This window comes from Rissa tridactyla, chromosome 1 (assembly GCF_028500815.1).
Source record: "Rissa tridactyla isolate bRisTri1 chromosome 1, bRisTri1.patW.cur.20221130, whole genome shotgun sequence".
Taxonomy (NCBI): domain Eukaryota; kingdom Metazoa; phylum Chordata; class Aves; order Charadriiformes; family Laridae; genus Rissa; species Rissa tridactyla.
This window is the reverse complement of record NC_071466.1, coordinates 194,338,025-194,364,513: the sequence shown is the minus strand read 5'-3', so window position 1 is coordinate 194,364,513 and position 26,489 is coordinate 194,338,025. Positions and strand designations below refer to the sequence as shown.

Below are 26,489 nucleotides of genomic sequence, written 5' to 3'. Positions count from 1 at the left end.
CACAGACTGGCTGGGAGGTGCTTTTTTTCGTAGGGGTCTGGGTGCAGTTTGTGCACATGTCAGGGTGGGAAGAGCCAGGATTCCGGTGGTGAGCTCTGGCCTTTGAGATTTTTATGTATGGACATGTCATACCATGCATACCAAGGCATGTTTTCTATTCAAGAGCTCATTGAATGTCCTGTGTAGCTGTAGGCAGTGACTCAGGACTTCGCCAGCTCCTGAGGATGCAGAGCAGATGGGTAAACTGCTTTTATTTCTGCAAACACTCATATGTCACATACTGCCTTTTTGCATTAGGCAATCTGGAGGAAACGCTGTATAGCTCTGTATTTTTGCACGTAGCCTAGTGAGGCTGCAATGTTTTACTGTAACCTTTGTTCTTACCATAAGGAGAATAAAAATACTTGAATGACATTCAAATACTGTTTGTTTGGGTTGGGTTTTTGTTCTGTCTTGGTGTCTAAGTGTTGAGCAAAATTGCTAAGGCTTAGATTCAGCAAAGTATATTAATGTTAAGAAGATGCAAAAGTGTTGTGGTTCAACAAAGAACTTCAGTATGTGCCTAGTTTTCTTTATAGTGACAGTTTAAAATGTACTGCAGTGTCCTCATGGAGCACTTCATTTATTTTTTATGAACTGTATTTCCTACACAAGCTGGATCTTGTTCTTAAAATGCTTTTGTGTACTAAAACATTTTAAAAGATACTTTCTCCTATAGAAAAATAAAATAGGGAAAGGCCTGACATTTTTTATTTGTGTTCTGTTTGTTTTTAAAGCATTTTTGTGCAATGGAAAGTTTCACAAGCACTTGCAAGAAATTTTTGTTCCCATGGTCATCCGCTACATCGATCTCATGGAATCATCAATTGCCCAGTCCATTCACAGAGGTCTTGAACAAGAGTCATGGCAACCTGTCAAGTAAGTGCTTTCTACAAGATCTGAATAAAGCACCTGCCTATAGCGTTCTGTCTAATCAGGTGTTCTCCCTTGTTGTCCTCTAAATATTCTATTTTTTATTGTATTCCTACATTGTTTATTTCTTCACAGGAGCATCACCAACAGTCTTCCTAATGTAGCTCTTCCAAAAGTTCCAAGTTTGCCTCTTAATCTTCCACAAATACCTAGCTTTACTACACCAACCTGGATGACTTCTTTGTATGACTCCACGTGTGTATTCTTCAATAACCTTCTGACTGTATGTCAGCTCTGCATGGCCTTGCTAGTGTTCTGTGCAGCTGTATTTGGATTGCATGGTGTTTATCATCTCTTAGTTGACAATTATTGTTTCTTGGGAGTGAGCCAAGCATGGACTGTTAGTGAGTTGCGCTTTCTAGTGCATTAAAATGTAGCAGTCTTAAACCTGATAACTTACAAAATCAACTCGGCAAAGGTCTGTCATAGTATGAGTGGTGTTTAATACCCTAAGCAGCCTAATGACTCTTCTGAATTAATGAGTAGTGGGGAACCTTTTGGATAATTGGGTTTGGATCGTGGTTTTGTGAAGGGAGGCAGCCCATCATATTTTTGCATGGGTTTGATTAACTCATTGTATATTGGTTCTGAAAATCACTGATTGCAAATATTGTCATTAGATTAAATATCTATGTCACAGGAAAATAGTAAAAGGTTAATAAACAACCAGAATAGAAGTACATCCATTTCCTTGTCTGAAAAAATATGTATTTCTTTTTGTTTTCTCCCCAACATTTCAGTGCTCTTTTCTTAAAAAAAAATTAAATAGAGCAGACATGCCCTGTTCTGTGGGAATATTCCCATATTTACAGGCCAGATTTCTTTGTGAGGACACATTCATATACGTCAGATAAAAGCTCAAGAAGAACCTTATTTTAGCTAAAATTGTATTAAGAAAGGATGAATGTGAAAGACTTCAAGAACACCCGTTCAAGATGCAAAGCCTGATAATATGATTTGAGGCCAAGTTTTATGACAGAGTTAGATACTCGTAACAGGTTCTGAGATCCATTACTGAATGAGTTGACAGTTTGTGCTCTGCCAAACTTCTGGCACTTGTCTGTTGAGTATTATGATTGTTGTTCTGCTGCTAATTCCCCTGAAAGTTGACAAAATTGCTCTTAGTCCTTGGCTTTGGTACCTTTTGTATATATAATAATGCTAGGTTTCTCCTGATGTGCTTACACAAGTCATTTCAGCTTTCAATACAAACTAGTTGGTCTTCTGCTACTCAAATTCCTCTCTGTTATTCTCATGCTTTCGAGGGTTACTTTTTTTTTTAAAGAATAGCTTTCAGATTTAAGAGTTGTTATAATCTTAGATGTGGTCTTCTTACAGTCTGTATTATAGCAGCCCCATCCAGTAAAAATAGCTTGTAGGTATTAAAACTTGTGTATTTTGAATATTGAATTTATAATTAATGTATCATAAATATGGGTTCTGGTTGGAGGATTGTAGTGGTGGGTCTTTCCTAAATGAAGGCTTTGGTGTACCAAGAAATTCCTAGACTGTATTGTCAAAAAACGTGCAAGTATAGTAAAATTGGCTCATCCCCCTTGCACATCTGGTATCAAGGTTCATGGTGTGTATGGCAAAGTATGCATAACAATCCTAAACTAGTAAGTGTGGTTTTCAAAGCGTTTGGTGAACACTGAGGTTGACGTGAGCTGTAAGCACTTGCCAGCAGGAGCTGTCACTCTGCTGCTTCTCAAGAGAAGTGGGGATGAGCACTGTCCCCACTGCGATGTGGCTTCTGTAAGGCCAGTATCCCCTTTCAGCCGCCCCACACAGCATTCGAGAAGAGCTCTGCCGAGGTGCTGGCTCCGTTGCAGGCAGCCTCTTCACATTATTTTTCCCTAAATGTAGAGCTTTGAAGTTGTATTTTATTAAATGTGTATAAATTACCATTCAAGATTGCAGGTAGTATTAAGATACCGTTGTAATACTGTGGAATTCAGGTAGTATTTTAAGAATCAGCTTACCTATGTCCTTCTGAAGAGCCAAGTAACTTCTCAGAATGGCCATGTATTGTGTTTGTATCCAAAAATACAAGCGAAGGCACTGCAAGCCATTTATTCTTCCTCCCAAGTTGAGGAGTTTCCTCTTTCCTGCTGGTTATGGTATCTCGGTTTCCACAGAGGAAGTCGTTTACTTTCACTGTTACGTAAAAGAAAGGAGGAGCATTTTATTTCCCCCACTGCTCCCATGCCATCCTTTTCAGGAAAAACAAAGCTTCCTCTTTCTAGTTAAATTCTCCAATTGGGAGTAGCCAGGCTCCAATACTTGTTAAGCAAAACCCAGTGTTTCCTGTCAGTTTTCCTGTGATGAACGCCCACCTTAAATGGATTAGAGTGACATATTGCATTGTACATAGAGCCAGCAGAGGCACCTAAATTCAGGACCCCCAGCCCAGCTTTTTCAGGTATCGTGGGTGGCTCCTTCTCTCCACTGACTCCCCCAAGTCCTTCTCTCCCAGTCCGCTCTGCTCCCTCCTCCCAGCCACACAGCTGATGCTTTCAGAAGAAGATGACTACGTGTGACACTGTGCTGTGCTGGACTTCTCTCTTTCTCTTTAAAAGTGGTGATTTTGGCCAATTAATCATTATCAATTTGAATTACACAATGAAGAATCTACAGGGAAAAAGAATGAGAAAAAGCAGTCTGTGACCCAACCGAGTTATAGTTAAATGTTTACCAAGAACGCCGAGTCCTGCGTCTATTTTTTCTGCAATCAGAAGAGATTTCATATTCTCCAAACTTTACTAATGTTCATGCCCTTATGTTCATGTTTAAGTCCATTCATATTCAACAGAGCTGTTATGTGCCTATCTAAGAAGTATTGCTGAAAAGCAAGAGGTGAAAATGTATTCACAGTTAGGCGTTTCTTTGTGTGCTTTATTGATGAAAACAGATTTTCCCCTCTTTCATGTAAAAGTTGCTGCAATTCTTTTGAACATTACTAGAGAAGATTGTTTGTATTTTTTAATTAACTGTAGCTTTTTTTATTCCTTGTTCATATATTTTGGAGCAGTAAACGTATGCTGCTTACAACAGCACTTAGGAAGATTGTTACCTCATTTTCAGTTGTTTTGGCGTAACCTTTTATTATTGGCATTGGAAAGGGAGATATGAAAAGGGGAAAGTGTTATGAGCAGTAGTCTGTTTGTCTTGATTAGTCTCAGGAGAGGACAACTCAGAGGACACCTTGGCTAGACATGCAGAGCACTGTGGATTACTGTTCCATTTGGCTGAAGACAACATCCTTAAAGAGCAAAAAAGTTTGAACATTCTGTAAAAGCTTCTAATCAGCCAGAATGAGGGTGTTTTTTTCCTTGCTTAATCATTAATTCAAATGTACTATTTTAAATTGCATTTTTGTTCCATTTCATGTTTTAAATTTAATTTCTCTGAACCTTTTCTGAACCTGGCTTTTAAGTTAGATTTGTGGGTGATTTTAGATGTTTATGGTTTAAAATACATTTTTTTATTTTCAGTGCAGACATGACATAGATTCACTGACCAAAAGTATTGTAGATAGAGACCTGAGGTTGTCTGTTGCTATCTGGTGCTGGTCTAGAACATCAGGTTTAGCAAAACTCAAGGCTGGGGCAACATGGAATAAGATACATGCCTGCAGGAGAATAGTCCTGTCTTGTCTTCCAGACAAAACAGGTAACATCAAAGGAACTGTGTCAGCTATATTTTTTCCAGCTGTGGCTCAGCTATAATGAGGGACAAGGGGGACCACCTGGAGCAGTCGCGATGCTCTGATTGTGATATGAAAGACTTTGGCCTGAATGTGTATGAGCTCTCATGCTGCACCTCTCTGTGTGTCTGTGCATGCTGAATAAGTCAGGAGGCGACATTTCAGTGCTGTTTTAGAGGGATTGCATCTGCAGTGCCACATACGTTCCTGCTGTAGTGCTTGCCTACAGCAAAGTGGAAAGAGGCCATGGTTTGCGTTTTTAATCGTAGAATCATAGAATAGTTTGGGTTGGAAGGGACCTTTAAAGGTCATCTAGTCCAACTTCCCCTAAAATGAGCAGGGACATCTTCAACTAGATCAGGTGGCTCAGAGCCCCATCCAACCACACCTTGAATGTTTCCAGGGATGGGGCATCTACCACCTCTCTGGGAAACCTGTACCAGGGTTTCACCACCCTCATTGTAAAAAATTCCTTCCTTATACCTAGTCTAAATCTACCCTCTTTCAGTTTAAAGCCATTACCCCTTGCCTTATCACAACAGGCCCTGCTAAAAAGTTTGTCGCCACTTTTCCTGTAGGCCCCCTTTAAGTACTGAAAGGCTGCATTAAGGTCTCCCCGGAGCCTTCTCTTCTCCAGGCTGAACAACCCCAACTCTCTCAGCCTGTCCTCGTTAGGAAGGGTGCTCCATCCCTCTGCTCATTTTTGTGACCCTCCTCTGGACCTGCTCCAACAGGTCCATGTCTTTCCTGTGCTGAGGGCTCCAGAGCTGGACACAGTACTCCAGGTGGGGTCTCCTGAGCGTAGAGTAGAGGGGCAGAATCACCTCCCTTCACCTGCTGGCCACACTTCTTTTGATGCAGCCTAGGATACAGTTGGCCGCCTGGGCTGCAAGTGCACATTGCAGCTCATGTCCAGCTTTTCATCCACAGTACCCCCAAGTCCTTCTCGGCAGGGCTGCTTTCAACCCTTTCATCCCCCAGCCTGTATTGATACCAGGGGTTGCCCTGACCCAGGTGCAGGTGCAGGACCCTGCACTTGGTCTTGTTGAACCTCATGAGGTTCAACATGGGCACATGTCCCTCTGAATGGCATCCTCTCCCTCAGGCATGTCAACCACACCTGGTGGTTAGTGGATACCATAGCTGTGCTCCTTCTGAGAGGGTGATGAACACCGATTGAACTCACCTCTTGGGGTGGTAGGGTGACTACACCCTTTCTCCACTCCCTTCCACACCAGCTGCCACACCAGGCCCTGGCTGATGCCCCACGCTCTGTTGGCCACACTCCTGGTCATTCACCCTCCCCAGGCTGCTTTTTGTAGACATGGAGGTGGTCACGGTTGCTCTGGCAATGCCCCAGCCTCCTCAGCACCTCCCGCAAGAGCTGCCGGTTCCTGGCTGGCTGGCCACTGCCCTGGCATACCCTCGCTTCAGGAGAACCCTTTGTGTGCCAAGATCTGCCACTGTGGGTCAGGCCAGCTCTGGAGCAGCTCCCCTTGGTGACTGACAGCTAGTTTCCATTACACCGTGTTTAAATCTCCCACCATTGCTCTGGCAATGCCCAGGCCTCATCAGCGTGGATGGGTATTTAAAAGTATAGCCATAAAACTGATGGAATAGTGAAATTTAGATGATCTGCTTTCTGTAGAATAAGATTTTTTGAATATAGCCAGTTCCTATTGAGCATCCAGGAAGTCAAGTGTATATTGTGGGCCAAATTTCTTTTCTTTCAAAAATACTAACATGCAGGAAGAAAGAAGAATCAAGAAACATGCTTTGGTTGCTTGATCCTCAGGTTGCCTCACTCTTGAACAAGTAGGGGGAACAGTGAGGTAACTCTGTCCCTAGTATCTTTGAGTTCTGCTCCATCCTCCCCCCTCATCTGCTCATGGAAAATAGAGAGATGGGGCAAATGCCATTGACTATAACTTGAAAATCCTTTTCTGTTGAAGAAATTCTCGGTTGATTTTCTAAGCACCGAATATACATCTTGAGACGGCATAAAGGAATTAAAGCTGGAGCACAGAAGCTGGAGATTCACAAAGCATACAGAGCTGGTGCCCTGTTTTGTAAACAGTCCCCACAAAACACTCATGGGTAGTAACTCAGTAATAGCCTTGAAAAAGGATAAATGCAGTCATTTATAAAATCACCATCATTGCCCTTGGTAAATTCTACAAAAAATGGAAGCCACCTGAATTTAAATCTTGTGGTTGATTGAGAATGTCCTTAGATATTTAATATTCCTTCTATATTTTCGTATCTCAAGCCACCCTATGGAGTTTGACATCTAGGCAAGAAAGACATGTTCCGTGTCTACTCTGGAGCCATGTGTGTGCTGATCTTGCAGCCAGTGTGTGTTATTAGTGGACTGTTTGACTAATTGCTACCGCTTAGGTAACTGGCAAGCCTAGTGGGAGGGTGCCTTTCCAGCTGTCAGTGGATAAGTGAATTGCTTAGGAGACTGTATGCAGCGCTTAAGTTTAATATTTGCAGGGTCTTGGAGAAACGTTACGTCTTGGACCTTTTTTTGCAGTGTTCAGTATGATGCAAAGCATAAAGCCATAAAATAATGTAGATTAAAATGGACCTCTCGAGACGCCTGGTTCAATCTCACAGTCAAAGTGTGACCAAATATAAAGTTAAATTGCTGTTTAAAAAAAAAAAGAAAAATTATATTTGTCTCTTCTAATCATTGGAAACCTTCTCTTTACTGCCATGACCTGATTAAAAATGGTGGACAACTAGATAGTACCTTTTGCGCAGCAAAACAGTGGAGTTTGTGCTTAATTTCAAAAGTATAGATAACTGTATTGAATATAATTTTTTAAAAAAGAGTACCAGTTCAGTTTCCTGGTAGAGCAATATTATTCCATTCATTAGATTGAAGTAGCTTTACCATACACGTTCAAATAAAAACTGTTCAATAGCCAAGAACATGCCCCATCCCTTCGCAAAAAAATGGTTCTGCAATTATGGATGTAGATTCAAATGCTTTGCTGGTTTGATTTGAATGCAGGAATTCCTCCTGCTGCCAGGAGGAGGTAAAAACTATGTTTGGCTCTTCATGTTACACTTTGTGAAGTGACATAACCAGCTCCTAGTAGGGAAAGCAAATCCATAGATGGTACAATCACTTCAGGTTGTTGAGGGATGTGCTGACAATTAATACCATTTCTAATGCCTTTACTGAATAAAGACCAGAAAAAATCCTAAATAAAACAAGTATCTGGTACAAATAGAAGTAAAAAATTGATTGAAATCACACGTTTCTGCTGCATTTAACAAACAAATCCAATGATTGTGTCTGGATGTGTGAACTAGGAGAAAATAGGTGATGTTGTAGAGTTTATTTTCCTTCCCCATCTTACTAGTATAATATGTTAGCCAAATTCAAATATCATTGAACAATGCTGAATAAAAAATTGAAGAATCGGACCTCAAAATGATATGAAAAGAGAATGAATGAATTAGTGTTTCTTGCAGAATGAATTAGTGTTTCATGAACCTGTGTCTATTGTTACATTTATTATAATTGTGAAACTTTATTTGGTAGTATAATGAATCCAGATTAAGTGGCTACCGGGGAGTGAACGTGCATAAGAATACGTTGATGTTATTGAGAGCACATTAGTCCTGCTGAGTCCTAAAGAATTTCATTTGGAATTCCATTAGGCAAAAAAGAAAAAACTATGGAACAATAAAATATGGTTAAATTGTGTAATCTGATGATGAAAAATGGTAGTTCTGTTTCTTGAGAAAGTATGTTTTGTTGTCTAGAAAAAATGTGTTCTTGTCAACTGTAATATACATACTGAGATTGTCCCCATTTCTGTCCCTATGTAATTTTTCTTCTTTTACCCCAGTTATCTCAAAAATTTACTAAGTCACTTTTGAATCAAATATTGTGTATAACGTAGCATCTACAGCTTCACTCACTGCCAGTACACAGGAGATGCAATGAAATCTTCAATATTTGGTTATCACATAACTTAAGAAACAGTCTGTCAGGATTATAAACTTTTTAAGGAGTGTTGGTGGTTTGTTTTTTCTTTTTCTTAATTAACCTTAGCGCTGTATAAAAGTGCTTCCTATTCAGGTCTAACCTAACAGGTGACGTCCCTATGCAAGTTGTAATCTTAGCAGTCCCGTGGGCCTTTTTCCTGTTTCTGCTGTTTTCTTTCAGGAGCATGATACAATGTAAAATTAACAATTACTATTTAAAATAAGTGGGAGAAATATGCGTGATATCAAAAAGGCCAGCCTGAAACTGTGGGATATCCTCCTATGCGTAGTGAAGACATCAAAGCGTGCACCATTTAAAACCAAAGCCAAAGTCAGGGTTGGTTGGTCAGAGCCAACCTTTTCCTTAGGCAGACACCACTGCTCCCAGTCTGTCACCCGCTGCCCAGCCCTTGCTGGCTGCCCCCTTTGCCTGGCCCAGCAGCCCCTTTCGCCACTGAGATGGTGTTGCAGAAGACAGCAATGGCTCTTAAGTCATGGTAGCCTTAAGGGTGGGTCTGGAAGGTGGTGGGGTGCTGTGAGACCGAAGCAGTGCTCCTCTTCCATCCGTGCTGCCTCTTCGGAGCCCTGAACATGAGCTGTGCTTTGCTTCACTTCACCACCCCCTGTCTCAGTTAACCTGGTGTGAACCGGTGGTGGTGCAGCTGTCTGAGGGGTGCATTAGATGGTCACATATTAGAGGTCCTTTGTTTGGTTTTTTTTTCATATGACCCTGCTCTGTCCTGAGCACACTCAGGTCTCACTGACTTCTATGAGAGATGGGGTCACTTTGATATTTTTGTTCTTTTGTCATGAAGCAGAAGAAAGAAAATGGCAGTAGTGACATATTTAGACTATTTAAAACTTTTTCAGTCTGAATTGAGACTGTCAGACAGAGTTTTTGTTGCTTGTGTCACTTGACATCCTGGAATGCCATGCTGAGTAGCATTATGGCTCCTTAAACAGTAACCCAGGCATTGCAATGCAGCGCATCATGGAAGTGTAATTAATCCACAATGACAGTGGAAGTGTAACTGTAGTTACTCCTAAGATCAGCTTTAAATTGTTGTGTCTTATCAGAAGCAAATCCCTTTAAATGTAACGTTCAGTTCAGGGTGGAAGAACTTTAAAATCACATGGAGAATCTGAGACTACATAGAGCTATACTGATCCCCTGTTTGTTTGTGCACAGATTTCTTTAAATAGTTCTTCTTCTCTTTTTTCCACCGGTATCTGATGTTATTCCCTCAGTTAGACTTAATGAGTTTTTATCAAGGGACTATTTGTCTGGGTGTCTCTTTTACAATATTACTACTAGCGTCCTCATTTCTTTGGTAGGCTTATCTACCAGAGTTATGAAGGCAAGAAAACATTGGTGCAAAGTCTTCACTGTTTTGAAAAGATCCTTACTAATTAATAATGCCTTTACCTTTTATTTTTCCTGTCTTGATCTGAAATATGACCTACTTCATTTTCCATGTTCCCCATCATTCCATCTACCTCCCTAGCCTGTCATATTTCTCAGCTAACAGATGAGAAAACTTTACTTTTTTCACCCTAATGGGAATTATTTTAAATTTTCCATGACCATTTTTACATTCTTGGAATAAGAGTGTCAGTGCTATGAGATACAGTGAAGTGATGTGAAGGAGGAAGATGGTGTGATAAGGAAATTGTACTACCTTAGATAATTCTGCGGCAACTGGGATAGACATCCATACATTTATCTTCTGTTTCTTGGGGGCTTTGTTTTGTTTTGTTTCTTATAGAAATGGCTCAGCTACATCAGAAGATCTTTTTTGGAAACTGGATGCTCTGCAGATGTTTGTTTTTGATCTTCACTGGCCAGAACCAGAATTTGCCCACCATTTAGAGCAGAGACTCAAACTCATGGCCACTGACATGATAGAAGCCTGCGTTAAAAGGTACAGTTGAAATGATCAATTAAATATTGGGAGACATTTGAAAATTAATGTAGGAATGGCCATACTGGCTCGCAGAGGTACATCTGTACCAAAGTCCTGTTTCCTGCCGTGGTCAGCAGCAGACGAATAGGGAAAGGTCATAGGAATCAGGGCAACTGTAACGCGATCATGACTTGTATGTATTTCCCAGCATCTGCCAATCGTCAATTTGGCAACATTTAGGAAATACCAAGGAGAATTTCTACCTATGTTGTCCCTTGGAAGTCGATAAACCAAATCTCTTCTATTCCATATTTGTGTCAAATATTAGCAAATGTCAGAATTCTACTAAAAGAAATCCTTTTTCTTTTTGTACATTTCTCTTCTCCATTACTATATTATTCTTTATTTTCACTTCATAATACTACTTAATTTGTCATTATTTTAGAGTACTGTCTGTAAGAAATATATTACAAACTAAAGACTGTACAGCATTTCTGCATTTATACAATAAACAAAAGAGGACTATCTGTAAGTCATCCAACTGAAACTAAGTTTCATGTCACTAAGCTTCTGGCAATTATAGAAAATACAGCGTTGTTTTATTGTTGAGATTTATCTTATAAGTATATTCTTTTAAATTAAGCATATGTGGTCTAAAAAAATCTCTGCCATAGCTTTCAGTACGTATCATTGAGTTTAGAAGAAATATCTGTATATCTAGAAAATTGACAGGGATCTCCTGTTAGGTGCTTCAGAAGGCGTGATCCCACATACAGAGAAAGCTTAGTCGGGATACATTAAAGTATTGATTTAAAAAAAAAATACACAGAAGAATGGGGAAAAATAAAGAAAGCTTGTAGACAAATTAATAGTGTCAATCAGAAAATATACAGCATTGATAAGGAAGACTAAAGAAACAGAGCCTTTAAGATCCAGTAAGATTAAATCTGATAATATAATATTTTATTATTTTCTGTTAAAAATGTTAGGAAGAAGGAGAAGCTCAGGTTTAGTATATGAACCTATTGCTAGAGCTACGGTGATGAAATCCTGACATCTTTGCTGCTTACTTTTCTAGAGAATAAGAAGATTCTGGTGGCATGAAGGTTTAATTAATATTACAGAATGATCCTATTGTCAATACATAAAATGTATTAATATTTTAGAGTTAATGCATAACATACTAGTGTTAATACACTAAGTATGTTTTAGTGTGGTCAAAGATACTGCACGTCAGGTAACAAAGTAAATAAATTATATCCATAGGATGGACTGTATTAGACAGTAGCAAGTCAGAAAAGAATGATAGAACTATTCCATTATAACTCTTATTGTGATACTAATATGATCTATAAGACTTATTAAAATGGAAATACGATGCTTCTGTTCCCATCTTCTTAAAATATTGTGACAATTTTTGGTATTCACATCTAAAAATAAGGTTGGCAATAAAAAATTACTTTTATATTTATATATTCTGAATTATTATAATTTATTTCAGTGACATTGCTCCTTATTTACACTGGTGTGAGAAGAAAATAGGCTTTTTGTATTGTGTATCTCCTGATACATCTTACTTTTCAATATAAATATTAATATTTGCTTAATAAAAACCCTCCTTTTCTTCAATAAAATTATCTTTTCTATTAAAGCCAGAAGAGGCTTTTTTTTAATTATATTTCTTAGAAGCAAGTATTTGGTACTATAAACCGCATTTTAACATAGAAGTGCTGGAAAAGATGGGGTATTTTCATTGCTTTAAAATGTTTTTAGTTATCATACAAGGAAGCGTACTGTTATCTAGTAGGCAAGAAAGTAATACTTTTGTTATTCAACTGAATTACCTGAAGTAGTGCAGAACCTTGAGATTACCACCAATGCAATTGTTTATTATTGAATGGGTAGACATTCTACGCTTACAGATTTTTATTTCAAAGATGTTCTCACATGCATGTACGTTGTTACTCCAACATGTTTAGTAAGGTTTATACATTTGTACACTGGTTGTTCAGAATTATCAGAGAGACTCATATAATGAATTGTGTTTTATAAATAGAACAAGAATTGCATTTGAACTCAAGCTGCAAAAGACAAACAAATCAACGGACTTGCGTATCCCTTCTTCTCTGTGTACAATGTTTAATGTCTTAGTTGATGCTAAAAAACAGACGGCTAAACTCTGCATCCTGGATGGGGGGCAAGAGGTAAGTGGAATTTTGTGTGTTTAATTCGTGTGTTCGGATAATCTGAAACATCTCGCACTGCAGACGGTCCTTAGTAGATTAATTTCAAAGTAGCTGAAGTGTCACGTAGCTCTGTTTGTACAGGAGCATGCATAGACTGCTCCCTAGAAGCATCATGCAGGACACAACCCCTCATCTTCCACCAGAGAAGACACAGAGTGCTTCTGTAATTTATTTGCTTTGACCTGTGAGCCTGCTGAGCGTTCAGAGGATTTCTTGACTCACAGCCCCGCCAGGAATTTCTCTTGGGTTGCAGCAGAGAAACAGCCCACTTCAGGACTCTTTTGTATTAGTAAAATAGAACCAAAACATTGTCCTTTGCAGCCAGGTTTTAAACCAGTAAGGTTTGTTTTTAAATGGCTCATATACCCATCGTTCATGCCTGTATACATGCTGAAAATAGAGGAAAGAAATAATCAGGTAATTTAATGGGATTTTTTATTTGGTCTCCAAGGACAGGGACCATTTTGGCAGTAGTCTGCTGCCAGGATGTAGGTGCTCCACAATGGAGCACTGATGTGCCTTTAAATGATATTTAGACTTCACTGACTACTGTCCTTCCCATGTTGTTACTCTCGGCAGGAATAATCTGTGAAGTGAAAAAGGGCATACTATGTAGACTGGTGAGATCACCAGAATAAAATTAAAACTGTTCTTGCTGTCCTAATGCATTAGCAGTGTAATTTTGTTTGCTTTTGTTTTGTACGGAGAGTAAAAACATCTGTCAGAATTTGGCAACAAAAAAAGGATGTCTGCTTTGGGCATTTTCAGTTACATTATTTGGTCATATTGTTTCTGTTGATTTTTCCATTTCTGTACCGTGTTCTTCATTTTATTAATTCATCTTTTTAAGTTAGCGTATTCGATGTAACTGTCTTTTTTTTTTTTTTTCCAATTCAATGAGACATTCATCATTTTCCTGTTCTACCCTGTCACCTTTATTTTTCCTTTTGGTTTTCCGTGATATGAACCAGTTTGCTAGTCAATGGGTAAGTGCCTTTTCATTGTTTTTTAACCTACATTTTTCTTTGGTTATTCACAGTCACTTTTTATTTTAAAAAGTAATATTGCTTTCCTTGTTAATTTGTTAGCCTAGCCGTCGGAATTCCTTTACAGCCTGACTTGCTACAGGCTGATCGTCAGCTTCTCAATTCTTCTTTCTTTGTTCATCCTCTTAAGGTGGTTCCAGATGACGTCACTCTTCTGCTTTTCAGACCTGGTGTCTTGTCTTACCGGGTCACAAAGTTATGGACTCTTTCACCTCTCAGTGAGGCAAAAGAGCAACAAACAACTTGTTTCAGGCTCATCAGAAGTAAACAACAACCAGCAACTCTTTGCCTTGGGCTGATGCTGACATTTCATCTTTTACTTACTGTCCGAGCAGTAACCTGCAAATACACACATGCACGCTCTTCTCTGGGGACAGACAATACCAGTACCTCTGTAAAGACCTGTAGACAAATGTTATAGCCTCATTCTCCACAGTCACACTGTTCCCTCACCTGCTCTGGACGATACCTCCTGCATTGTCAGCCAGTCCCCCTCAGAGCCAAAGCTGAGCATTCACAGTTACCTTTTGGACGACAGACCCTCACCAGATTCTCTTTGAAGTCTTCCCATTCTCTAGATTTTCAAGGTCTATCATGCACTCTTCACAACACCAAAACAGAAAATCAGCCCTTGTTCCCTACTAGGTCTTCCTGTGCTTCTTTTCAGTGCAAGAGTTTGATAATTTAGCATACCCGTGATGAAATGCATACTTCTTTCAAAGTTCCCCAGTTAATCTTCATCCCAATTCATCTAATAAACCAAAAGAACCCCAAATTTTTCATGTATCAGAAATTATCAGATAATGTGGAAACCTCATTCTTTCTCATAAACTTTGAATTATTGTCTATCAGTTTTTTCCACTCCCAAGGCTCTTTTCGAAGCTTAAGAAGAAAATGGCTTTTCAGTTGCTTGTAGCTGATATCATAGTTGTCTGAAACGCTTCAAGATTTGTTGGGTGAGATGCTTCTGGAATCTGCCCATCTGTCAAATCAGACAGGAGAGCATCTCGTAACATAAACAGTTGCATCTCTGACTCCTCTATAGGAGCTCTGGCATTTCAAATAACTCCTACTTGCCACTTGGTCTTGAAACTTTTTCCATATTACCTTTCCCTTGTCCTCTTTCACCTTCATTTTAGTCTCAAACATGGTCTGCTATGCCAGTCAAGAAAATTATTACATAAGGCTGGAGTTAAAATTTTTTTAAAGGGTTGTTCGTTCACCTAAAACTCAACACTGAATATCTATCTGACAGTTTCTAGAACTTATTTTGCAAGTGATGGAAGGTGTTATTTCATTAGGTGGTTAGACTCAAACATCTCCTTGAATACAGCATGCTCTTTTCATTCCCTATACAGAGCTATAAGCAGTCGTGTATCTTGTTCAAGTAGAGTCAGATGCCAAAGTTTTCACCCTGAGTTGTCAGTTAGGAGGGAATTCTTATTTATCATGTAATTAGCGCATTCTGGTCATGGTTAGCAATCGTAGCGCCTTGAGTTTAGGATTTAAATTTGATTGAGTCCCCTGGTTTTCCTGTGTTACTTCATGCACTGCTCACCAGTCTCCCAGATGTCTTCCAGTTAAGTCTACGCTCACGAAGAGTGGCTAAGTCTGCCATTCAGGAGGGCTCCCTCCGCTTTTTGCCTTCTGGAGATCGTCTTAAAGCTTTAGAGAAGCACAGCATGATTTGGTTACGGGCATGATCAGTACATTGTGTTTAAAGAGAGCTCGGCTGGCTGGATGCCTTTGGCATTGGTTGGCAGTTGCCTTAGGAGGGTTTGAGAAGCAGCTTCAGGGGAGGATTACCTTATCTAAGACTAACTGTTGGTGCCCGCAGCCTGCTTCATGGACAACCACAGTGGCAATTCATGGACTACAGGGGAAAGGTATAGCAAGACAGCTAAGTAACATACCAGTTGTTGCTATTTCTCAACAGTTGCCTGTCTGACATATTACTTTCAGTGTTTGTAATCTTGGGTAGTTGTACAGTGAACAGTGTCCCACTTCTTTCTTTCCTGAACCAGAAGCCAACAGGTGCTGCTCCTTTACAGTCCATGGATCCCAAGTTAAATGAATAGCAACAGTAAGGGAAGCCTTTTCTGTCACACAACATTCAATCCAGAGATTTTTTGGCCTTCGTTATATGTGATAAATAGTTTCAAACCTATGAACTTAGAACTTTGTGGTCTAGATGCTGCAGTATTCTGCCAACATTCACCACCTTTTTGAGTATGATAGGTAAGAATCACACAGGAAATGTTCCTAGAGGCAAGAATCAAATAGAAAATATTTCTGGGGCCACTTAGGTTGACAAGTCATTAGATCGGAGCAGGACCTTACATCTAAGCCACAGCTTATTTGTTGTTTTGTGTAAATGGGTAGCATGAACAGAGTAAATGCCAATGGACTATTCTGGTGGGTGCTTCATAGCAGAATGTATATAGAAGTTATTTTAGTTGTTTCAGAATTCCAACCTCACCGTACCCTATCATGCTTACAAAAAAGAGACGCCCTTTTCAATTTGGGGAAAAATGAGTGCCGTTTCAGTGGAATGTGTCGCAGCCAGTGCTGTGTATATCTATAAAAAAAATTAAGGAAAAGGGGGCTTTAGTTTGGTGAGCTTTGTTTCTGAGGCTGTTTTGGTTCATAAAATTAAAGGAGGAGACTCATTTAACTGTATAAGTAGTAGAAGATTATAGCCGATTTGATAATAAAAAGTGCAAAGACAATTTAACATACATGTAATATTGTTATATGTTGGCAGTAGCAGCTTCAGTTCAGATGATCCTGTGCAATTTGTTTTCACAGCCATCTAGCCTTAAAACAAACAAAGGAAAACTAGCTTGAAAATCTTTTAAACAAAACCAAAACCAAAAAATTTCTTAGTAGTTAAAGAAACCACCTCCAGTATTGGGTCACAGTGAGGTAGAATAGAAAAGAAAATTGAATATATTGTAGAATTGAGCAAGTTACAGTTCTCAGCTCATCACCACAGGACTTAGGAACAAACTCCTCTGTTCCCCAAAAGCACGAGTGTCAAAAGGCGCTAAAAGACTTCGTCTCCTTCCAAATGCTACTAGGAGCAGAGAGCCACATCTGGAAGACCAGCTGGGTTGTCCTCAAAAGACAGTCCTATTTGGTTACATCCCCTACACCACTAAGCATTGTTTTCCCCTTGTACCTCCTACAGTTGAAGCCGTATTTCATATTTTACTGGGAGTTACTCTAGGGCAGCTGGAAAGGCAGAGCCCCCTTGAGGGACTTTGGGATGATGCTGAAAGATTCTACAACGTGTATTCAAATAATGTAGCTGTAGGAGCTGACTTTGCTAGATTCAGACTCCACGTGGATTGTGATCACATCAGCCAGGAGAGGAATGTAAAGGCACAACGATCCATAACCGTGTTTGGAAAAAGGGTGAGGATTTGTCTGCTCTGACTGAGCAATCTTAGCAGAAGTAGAAAAGCTGTCGTCCTACAGGTGCTGATTTCTGGATGGTGTATACAACCTTGTCAGCTCATATGATTTTATCATGAATTCTGCAACATTTGCCATCTTCTTAAAGCCTCTGTCCTGAAGTCAAATAATCCTTCACGAGGATCTGAAGTTTTGTTTTGTTGGGGGTGCCTGTTTTGGTGGAAGTTGGCATTGGGGAGGAGTGGGTTAAAAATTAATGATCTCATAGTTTGCAAAATAAATCTTGAAAAAAGGAAATTAAGTTCAGGTTACAAACATTCAGAAATTATTTCTAAACAAATGTCATGATTTTGGAAGCTTGTTGTGATTTTTGAATAATTTCATTTAGTTCTTGTTTTTCTTGGTCACACAGTGAAGTTAGTGGTTATATTCCATTCCCACAAAATTATATTTGCCTTATATGTGAGGGGAAAAAAAAAAAGAAAATAAAAAAGAAAAAATATAGGAACTGATCGTAGAATATGCATAGATCCATTTATTTAATGTGGTGTGGAGATAAAGTTGCAGACACCTTATGGGAGGCACGACTGTGATTTTTCATGGATGATAGGAATATGTATAGTTTTGTCATGCATTATGGGACAATAATCAGTTATTGTTTTCAGAGAGTGAGAAATCATTGTCTTCTGAACACTGTAAGCAACAGATGTCAGATGGTTTGGGGTGATTGAAGTCCTTAGCAGATCAAGAGAATATTGCATGGGTCAAGACATTAATATGATTAGAATAAAATATATCTGAAATTATGGAAAATTCTTTGATGTATTTCTAATACATTCTTTCACTCTTTCAAGATATATGGTGATGTTTGCCTGAAACATGTATTCACATTTTCGAAGTGGTTTTAAACTTTAAAACAAATTAAAACCAAAAATTAACGCGCTTGGTGTTGGTACCTTGAAAAGATTCATGCGTGTGGACAAACACATCTCATAGTTTTATCCTCTCTTAATTTAAATGCAAGTTCGGTAGGTGCGCTGGTTAGAAAATCATTCCTAAATATATTTAGCAGATCAGATTTAATGTTTTGGTTTGTATGGCAACTCTGAGACAGATGAAAAATAGCCTTTAAAAACTTACAACTCTGAAAACTATTCAGCTGGCAGCTGCTAAGTTAGGCTAATGTTTATACTGACCTCAGTACTTTTACTCCAAGCATTATGCTGTTAGCTGTTCCAAGGAGCCTTGAACTATGAAGATAGGGTTAGTCTTTACAAGTCACATTTTCTGTGAAGTGGCTATTGGGGACAATCTTTGCTGTCAGATAAATGTTTCTAAAGGAAGAATTACTGTTTAAATTGATGTGCCTCCTTGACAGAATGGGATCCCTAGTTCCTGTTAATTTCAGGAGGGAACTCTGTAGTATTATCTAAAAAGTCTTTCAGATTTGTTTTTAAAGCATTTACTTAAAGGCACCTTCTTTATGAAAAAGCGAAAGAAAAAGGCTATGGAGAATGAAGTCTGTTTTATTATGCCTTTTATGGCCTATTAATTTGTTACCACCTATTCTGCTTTGTTGATGAAATTTTAATTTTGCCCTTGCTTGAGCATATTGTAAGATTTGTATAAACTGCAGCTCACTGTGCTAACAGAAAGGCTCTTTTAGAATGAACAATTGGAGCTCATTCTATTTCTAGAGGACATTTAAAATAACTTATGAATGAGAGTTGTCAGACATGAAATGCTGTATTAATTAAATCTTATTCTGGTCTTTTTGCTTCTCCAGCTAAACCAACCCTTTAGAAAAAAAAATACATGGCCACCTTAATTATATAGGAGAAGACAAAAAGTATCCTTCACATTCCTTCGCCTGAATAAGAATAAGAACTCAATTCATCTAAATAATAACCCCATTAGCTGCTTAACTCAACAGTGTACATGGGAAAATTTTCAACACAGAATGTAAGAAAGTGTTGATTGGGTGGATCGTTTTCAAGGGTTTGTTCTTCTGATGTTCAAAATGATAATTTTAAGTAAATCTGATCTGGCAGGGTTATCAGCTTTGTACCATTTATGACTTATGACAAAAGTGTGTGTTCATATACATGCTAATGCTTCTTTATCTTTTGAAATACAGCAACAATACCATTCAAAAATAGATGACTTGATTGAAGAAACTGTTAAAGAAATTATTTCCCTTCTTGTTTCAAAGGTAAAACTATTTAGATTTTAATTTATAACAAAGCTGAAAATGTATCTCTAATTATTGAACTTTTGAAATGTCTTTAAATATCACGGTTTTTTTATAGACAGTGAGACTGGGGGGGAGGGACAACAGCATGATTTGTAAAAAACAGTCGTGGAAATAATATTGAATTTACAAAACTAAATTTTATAACCTATCAGGGAAACAATTTCTGTGCAACCTGCTAATCAGATAAGTTTCTCTCCTGTATTTCTGTTAAAGGTAAGAACTGCTAGCAGCTAGTAGAACTGGCAGGACTTGATTATGTCAATATTATTTTAAGTAATAGCATGTTTTATTTTTTGTTTAATTTTTCACATCAAAACATTCTTCCTATCACTAAGTAGTGTTTAAATTTTGTATTTGGAGATGGGCAACATCCAGAGTGTCGGTATAATTTTTTAATGAGATTTTGTTCCACAAACCATTTAATTGAAAAATATTTTATAAGTTGTTATTTCTTGAAATTGACTTTGAAGGGTTTTATATTTAAAAAGAAAGTAGGTTTTGACATGATATAGGGACTTGGAGAATAAGTGAAGAAAACTTAAACAATGCCTTGTGTTACTGTAGCGTCGCTACTCCAGTAAAAATCTTAAGTGCTTGATATAAAAGTTTTCAGTCCCTAATTGTTTGAAGGTCGCAGCAAATAATGACAGAAAAGAAAGATTTTGTTAAGACGTTTTGTTATCTGTGCATTGCAAACTACCCAGAAATACCTGATTTTCAAAGTAAGAGAAATAAGCCATACGTTTACAATTTGTCAGTTAGTGATAAAAAATAAGACTCTGGTCATATTTCCATCATTCCTTCGTTTTCACTTGTCACAGCTTCCTGGCAGGGGCCGGGGGGGAGCAGGAATCTCCTTTCGGATTGGCACGCACCATGCTTCCACAGGAGTTGAAGAGGAAGGCTTTGTAGAATCGTAGAAGTTTAGGCAAAATATTTCCACTTACTGATAAATGTGTGGAAACCACACATTTTTTTTTTCTCTACACTAAAGTTTTGATGTAAACTTAACTACAAATGGTTCAACTCCACAGTTTCGAGTTTTACTTGCTGCCTGTCATCACTCCAAACTAACCTGTCAGTTTATGGTTTTGTGTTATTAAAGAGAAAGAGGAAGAAAGGGGAATTTAATCAGAGCAAATCATGCTATTAAAAGTTAAACCTTTTTATTATTTATTTTTTCTAATATCTGAGATTATAGAAGAAGGAAGAAAATGGTCATATTGCTCCTGGATATATGTACAAGAAATTCTACATGCAACTGCTGTCAATACAGAGGGATTTGCGTTGTTAGTTATCACGTATACTGTTACCAGAGGTTGAAATCTCTGAACAAAATCTGGAAGCAAATATTCTGTGTCACTGGCTGATCATTAAAAGCTTAACCAGCCTTGGGATGTGAAATGCCAATGACATCCTGATTGCTGCTGTTTCAAGGCAGAAAGCCTCTGAGGGCACAGAGGAAGGCTGATGCTTCACTGTTGGTTTTGGCCAGGAAAAATGCACATCAATGTGCATGATATCCGTTTGTGTTCACTTTTTCCGTTTAATATATTTTCATTATTTTTTAGCCTTTGCCTCTGTATTATTGCCTTTGCATTCCAGTGGAATAAGTGTTTCAATCATTGTTTTTAGCTGCAAATCATCTATGAAAATAAAGAGAGTACTTTCACTTTGGTGAGACTTTACTTGGTAGAGCTTATAGTGTGCATTTTGTACGCAAGACTTGCCAAGCTAAAGCATTTAACAAATCACAGGAATAGCACAAAACAGTGAAACAAAGCACAGTGTGTCTCAGGGTAACCAATTCAGAGAATGTGAGGTATATGCAGAAATGCTCTTAGGGCTTCACACGTCCATACACTGAGATCTCAGAAAACAAGCTTCCAGCTTCATAACGAAGCCTTTTGTTTAAATGGACATCCTTGACACTGCAATGTTTTGCTTTCTGTTCTTTTGTGTCGCACTCGTACTGGAAGCGCTTGTTGGCACTGTGGACACCATGTTGTTTAGGAGATCAGCCACTGCCGTGGCGGATCTTTGCACAGTAAGATTGAACACCCTTCTGCAGAAGAAATCCTTGCCAGTCAGATAAAATGAGTTAAAGTATGAACAGCAGCTTCTCACAGGCATGCAACGGCAAAGCAGAAGGCTGGTATTTGGTCTAATAAAAGGACTGTAATTATCCTGTGCATGGGGTGCAGAAACAACTGCCACTCTCTCTCGTGATGTGGTTTTATTCCTTGATCGGCACCTACGTACTGGTGTCTTAATTAATCACTGTAAATATGACAGGTTAGATTGATAAATGACAAATGTAGGTTTGCACTTGCTCCTGCTCCTTGAACTGTTAAGAGCAGGGCTTATTGTAAAGTGATGATCTCAGTTCCTCTGGAGGTGACACTGTTGTGACACTGTTACAGTGCCCATTAACAGCATGCCAGATGGAATTTTGTTCTGTCCTCACACTCATAAAATGATATTCGTGGTTGTGGGAATGACTGTGTTGGGAGCAAGGGATGACTTTTAAAACAATCTTTATATAAACTGGAAAGCAATTCATATGTGTAAAATAAATGTGCACGAATACAACGGCTGGCAGATATTTTATGTTACGTACCATTAATTACTTGAGCAACATAACATCACAGAGGGATTTGAGAAGGGGATTTGTTTGTTTTAAGGCTAATTTGGAGGAGTTTAAACATTAAGGCTATATTTAATGCAATTAATAAGATGTATTTTTAGTCAGAAGTACATTTTGGCAAAAACGCCTTTTCATGCCACTTGCTGAGGAGTTGCACTCCTCAGAGAATCACAGGTGAAAGAATGGGGGAGAGAAACCACACCACACCAGAGCTTTGGGGCATACACTTTCTTGCCCCTTCTTGGCCACGGAGTAGCAGTTCAACAGCACACGCTGTGGAGAGAAAACTGTAGTGCTATTACGCTGGTGGGTGAAATCAGAGCTGGGTTTCTATTCAATAGCAAAAATAAGAGAAACCTGATATCGAGATCACCACCTTTAACAATTGTGTTCCACCGCCTTTGAAGCCGGAATCTTAGAAACTGTGGTCCTAGAAAATAATGTGTGTTTTCTACCCAAAATACATGCTGGGTACACACACTCCTATCCTTAACCACGCGTTCTAGAGGCAGCAAAGTGGGTTGGGTAGCAGGCCCATCTCAGGAGAATTTTTGGGTTGGATTTCTGTTTCTGCAGTGGTTCAGCAACTTCCATTAGTTTGATCGATAAGTGAAGCTGCAAAGAGAATGTTATTTTTGATTTCAGCACTTTGTGACGTGGAGAAAGTGATCAAATTTACAATTTGCATTGCCCCACTGAACATCAAAAATCTGAGGAAGAAAAACTCATGTTCTGATTCCAAATATTTACTTTGGATTTTTCTCTGTGCTTTTCCTCCAGGTTGTTTCAGTGTTAGAAGGTGTGCTGTCTAAATTGTCAAGATACGATGAAGGCACTTTCTTCTCGTCATTAGTTTCATTCACTGTAAGTGTTTGGCTTCACAATGCTTCTGTTCTTCTTCGTTCTGTGCATAATTCTGAAACTGTGCACAATCTATAGGAATAAGCACTTACTGTGTGTTGTTTTATTTTTAATTTTCTAAAGGTGAAAGCAGCTGCAAAGTATGTTGACGTTCCTGTAAGTACAACCCTTTTAAGTTTTTTTCTAGTGTTCATAATAATACAAAAAACAGGGGGTTTGTTAGCTTACATTTTTTATTGTTGACATTTTGCTTTCCTACAGAGATTCATTATAGCTTTACACGGAGTATTTAAACAGCCACTACAACCCTGAGAGGGCATTTCATTTCCCTGAAGCAATGAGTAACTCTCAAAGCAAAGCTTATAAAGGTTATTCTCAATGCACTTTTTCAGTTGTGGAAGAGCGAGGATTCTAACTTCGATATTCTTTTGTAGGGGTCTTTCTGTCATTTGGCTAAATTGTTCAAATGTACCAGATAAGCAACAAGTAAAAGCACCATACTTGAATACCCCTTATTTATTGATTTTTTACTTCAGGACTCAAACCTGCTTATTTAATCCCTTATTTGATAAATCTGTATTTGATTTACCATTGCTTATGCAATATTTGTGTGATATAAATAAAAACTGAAGAGAAGAGTAGCTGTTGGAGCTCTTTTATGTATAAAAGGAAAATTCAGCTATTAGAATATTTTGAGTATCATAAAAGAATATCTTTTCTTTAAAAAAGCAAGGAAGAAGTTATCAAATATTGTCATTATCACTGTCAATAAATGTCCTTTGTTCTCTCACAAGTCGGTGTTCTCATCCCTTTTTTATGTGATCCGAAAACAATCTTATTTTCCAAGCATAGCAAAACAATGACTAAAATTATTATGTTAATGACCTTACAAGAGATAAAATTACAAATACAGAGGAACGCCGGATATGCTAGACTGCATGGTGTCTAGAAATCCTTTCAGCAGTTCTATACTCAAAAATATAATACTTGCAGGCTTAAATTAATTGTTTTTTTAAAATCCATGCATACTAAATAAAAGGAAAAATCTCTGTTTCTGGAATTTGTTATTTTGCTATCCTTATATTAGCTTTATTCATAAGATAACAAATTGTAACATTTCTGTTTGGATGCTGTTTTCAGAATCTTTTTTTTATTTGGTTACGTGTGGACTTTGTTGAATTGTATAAATGCTCTTGTGTTTTATAAAACACAATCTTGCATTCAAAGGAATGACCTCATATCAAATCCAGTTAATTTAGAATACCTCTTGTTAATATATTGTGCTGTGGAGCTGCCGCAAAAGGTCCTTGCTGAGGCACTTAAGACTGAAAAACCTAAAGAAAAAAATTACTGAACAAACTAGAAATTCGTTGACTTCTTTCAGGTGCCATGAAAAACTCTCCAAATAACATAGAATAGCTATGAGAAGGAGATGTCAAAGTCTTTTACCATTGGCCTGGACACGTTGATGTTGAAGCTCATGATAAAGATGAGACTGAAAAATACCTTTGCCACAAGCTGAGGGGAATGTTGTGAGTCAGGTCGCAGAGGGATGCACTGCTCCGGAGAGAGGGGAAGGCAGAGCGGGGAGGTGGTTGCTGGAGCCCCGTTGCCTCTGTCATACTCACCGAATGGCGTTGCTTGGCCTGAAGAGACGACCAGATTATAGACAGGCTGTCAGACTCCTTGCATTTTTACAGCCCTTTGGCTTTTCAGCTATCCCACACACCTCTCCCATAGCCCAAGGTGTGAACTGGACTGTAGTACTACAGTTGTAAACTACAGGTGTAAACAGTACTTCAGGGAGACTGTGGATCTGACCGAGCAAACATTTTCCAAATTCTGGAGGACATTTCTGCTGGGTTGAAGAACTTTGATAGGCAGGGGTTTGGTTTTGCTTCTTCACATTCTTCCCCTCGTGAAGATGCAGTTGAGGCCACGAAGAGCTGTTACTGTCACAACTGACAGTGAGTGTCCAGTCTGAATAGGGCCTAAAATCACCGGTTGTGGAAGTTACAAATTCCAACTGCAAAAGGAGGCTCTAAGTCATCACGTTACAAGGTCATCTCCTGGGCTCGCAATTGAAGTGAGAAGTGGAGAGCGGCACAGGGTGAGGAATTTATGCTGAGCTCTTGGTCATGTGATCGCAACCTAGCAAGCCTGCACTGAAGCAAATTAAATGCCTCGTGTGGCTGTATTTTGCATTGATATGGTTTAAGATCTCTTCCTGTCCCTCCTTACCATATAGCTGCATATATGGAAGTGCGTTAAACGTGACCACAGTATATTTCTTTTGATATACTTGCAAATATGTGCAAAACTGCACTCTGCTAGATGACCACATTCTGCCCCTGTGCCTCACCTCCATTCGAGGATCTCACTGGGTCACCTTAGTGCTGTCCTTGGGGTCCCTGAAACAGAGCTGTTGATCACTTGGTGGATCTGGGGGAGAAGGAGGTTGGGCAGCAAAAGGCCTTTGGGGTTTTTTTTAAGTGTGTGAATTCAACAGAGTTTTTGATCTTTGATTACTAGGTTCAATATTTGTCAAAGAGTGAAAAATATGCTGGTTTATAGTGACATAAGAAGAAACTAACTAGACAAAAGAAATGTTAGAAGAAAATGAAGGTAGTATTGAGCAGGATGCTTTAGAGAGCATGAGAGGTAAAGGGGATAACAAAGTTAAAAGGTAAATAAAAATAGAAATGATAAAGGATTCAAAAAGGAGGAGGACATTCTTGGATGATTCTTGGTCATTTTGAAGAAAAGGTTGCTTCTATTAACACTGTGAGGGGTTTTAGACATTAAATAGTTGGGCACGAAGATGCACACTTCCCAGAAGGCATCCCTCAACTTCTCAGGGCCGTGGTGGGAAATGTAGACACAGACTTGCAGTTCATTTGTCAGATATGTATCTACCCTACTATTCATTGATCTTGCCAGAGAATTATGAATAACTCCATCCAAAAAAGTCTCATCATCTTTTTTTTTTTTTAACCTGTTTAAGAAAACATTCAACATAAACCTCCATTTTTCAGAATGCCCTTTAGGAAGTGGGACATACACAGTCGCGAGGAGCTCTCATTGCTTTCCCCAGCCATTGCGTATAGGGCTATATGGACACTCTGTATGTTCTGGTAATTGAAACACCAACAGAAATACTAGAAACAGTGCAAAATAACACAGACGAAGAAGAGTAGCAACAATAATAGCTTATGATTTCCTGAAAATAATGAAGAAAAAACTAGTTGCTATTGCACTCTTTTTGTTGGTAATTGTCACAGTACGCTAGACTCTGAAGTGAAGAAATTGTGGCTACTGTGCACATGAAAGAAACCAAACGTTTGGAGGAAAATAACACAAACATTACAAATATAAGCAGTGCATGAAGGATGCAGTTTTTTCTCTTGTTAATGCTGTGTTTTGATGTTTGG

At 38.6% G+C, this 26,489-nt stretch overlaps 1 protein-coding gene across 6 annotated transcripts in view; it reads left to right on the top strand.

Annotated features, from left to right (window-relative positions):
- The window catches only part of CADPS2 (calcium dependent secretion activator 2), a 321,875-nt gene that overhangs the window by 265,901 nt on the left and 29,485 nt on the right, over positions 1-26,489 (top strand). For 3 of the 6 annotated variants that reach the window (XM_054204601.1, XM_054204618.1, XM_054204629.1), the window contains exons 19-25: positions 777-918; positions 10,450-10,605; positions 12,644-12,791; positions 13,805-13,819; positions 19,434-19,508; positions 22,978-23,061; positions 23,182-23,214. In XM_054204601.1, coding sequence (XP_054060576.1) covers positions 777-918; positions 10,450-10,605; positions 12,644-12,791; positions 13,805-13,819; positions 19,434-19,508; positions 22,978-23,061; positions 23,182-23,214 — 653 coding nt within the window. Of the gene's footprint in view, positions 1-776; positions 919-1,047; positions 1,168-10,449; positions 10,606-12,643; positions 12,792-13,734; positions 13,820-19,433; positions 19,509-22,977; positions 23,062-23,181; positions 23,215-26,489 lie in introns of those variants that run through there. The other 3 variants (XM_054204642.1, XR_008466879.1, XM_054204611.1) reach the window with 3 other exon arrangements.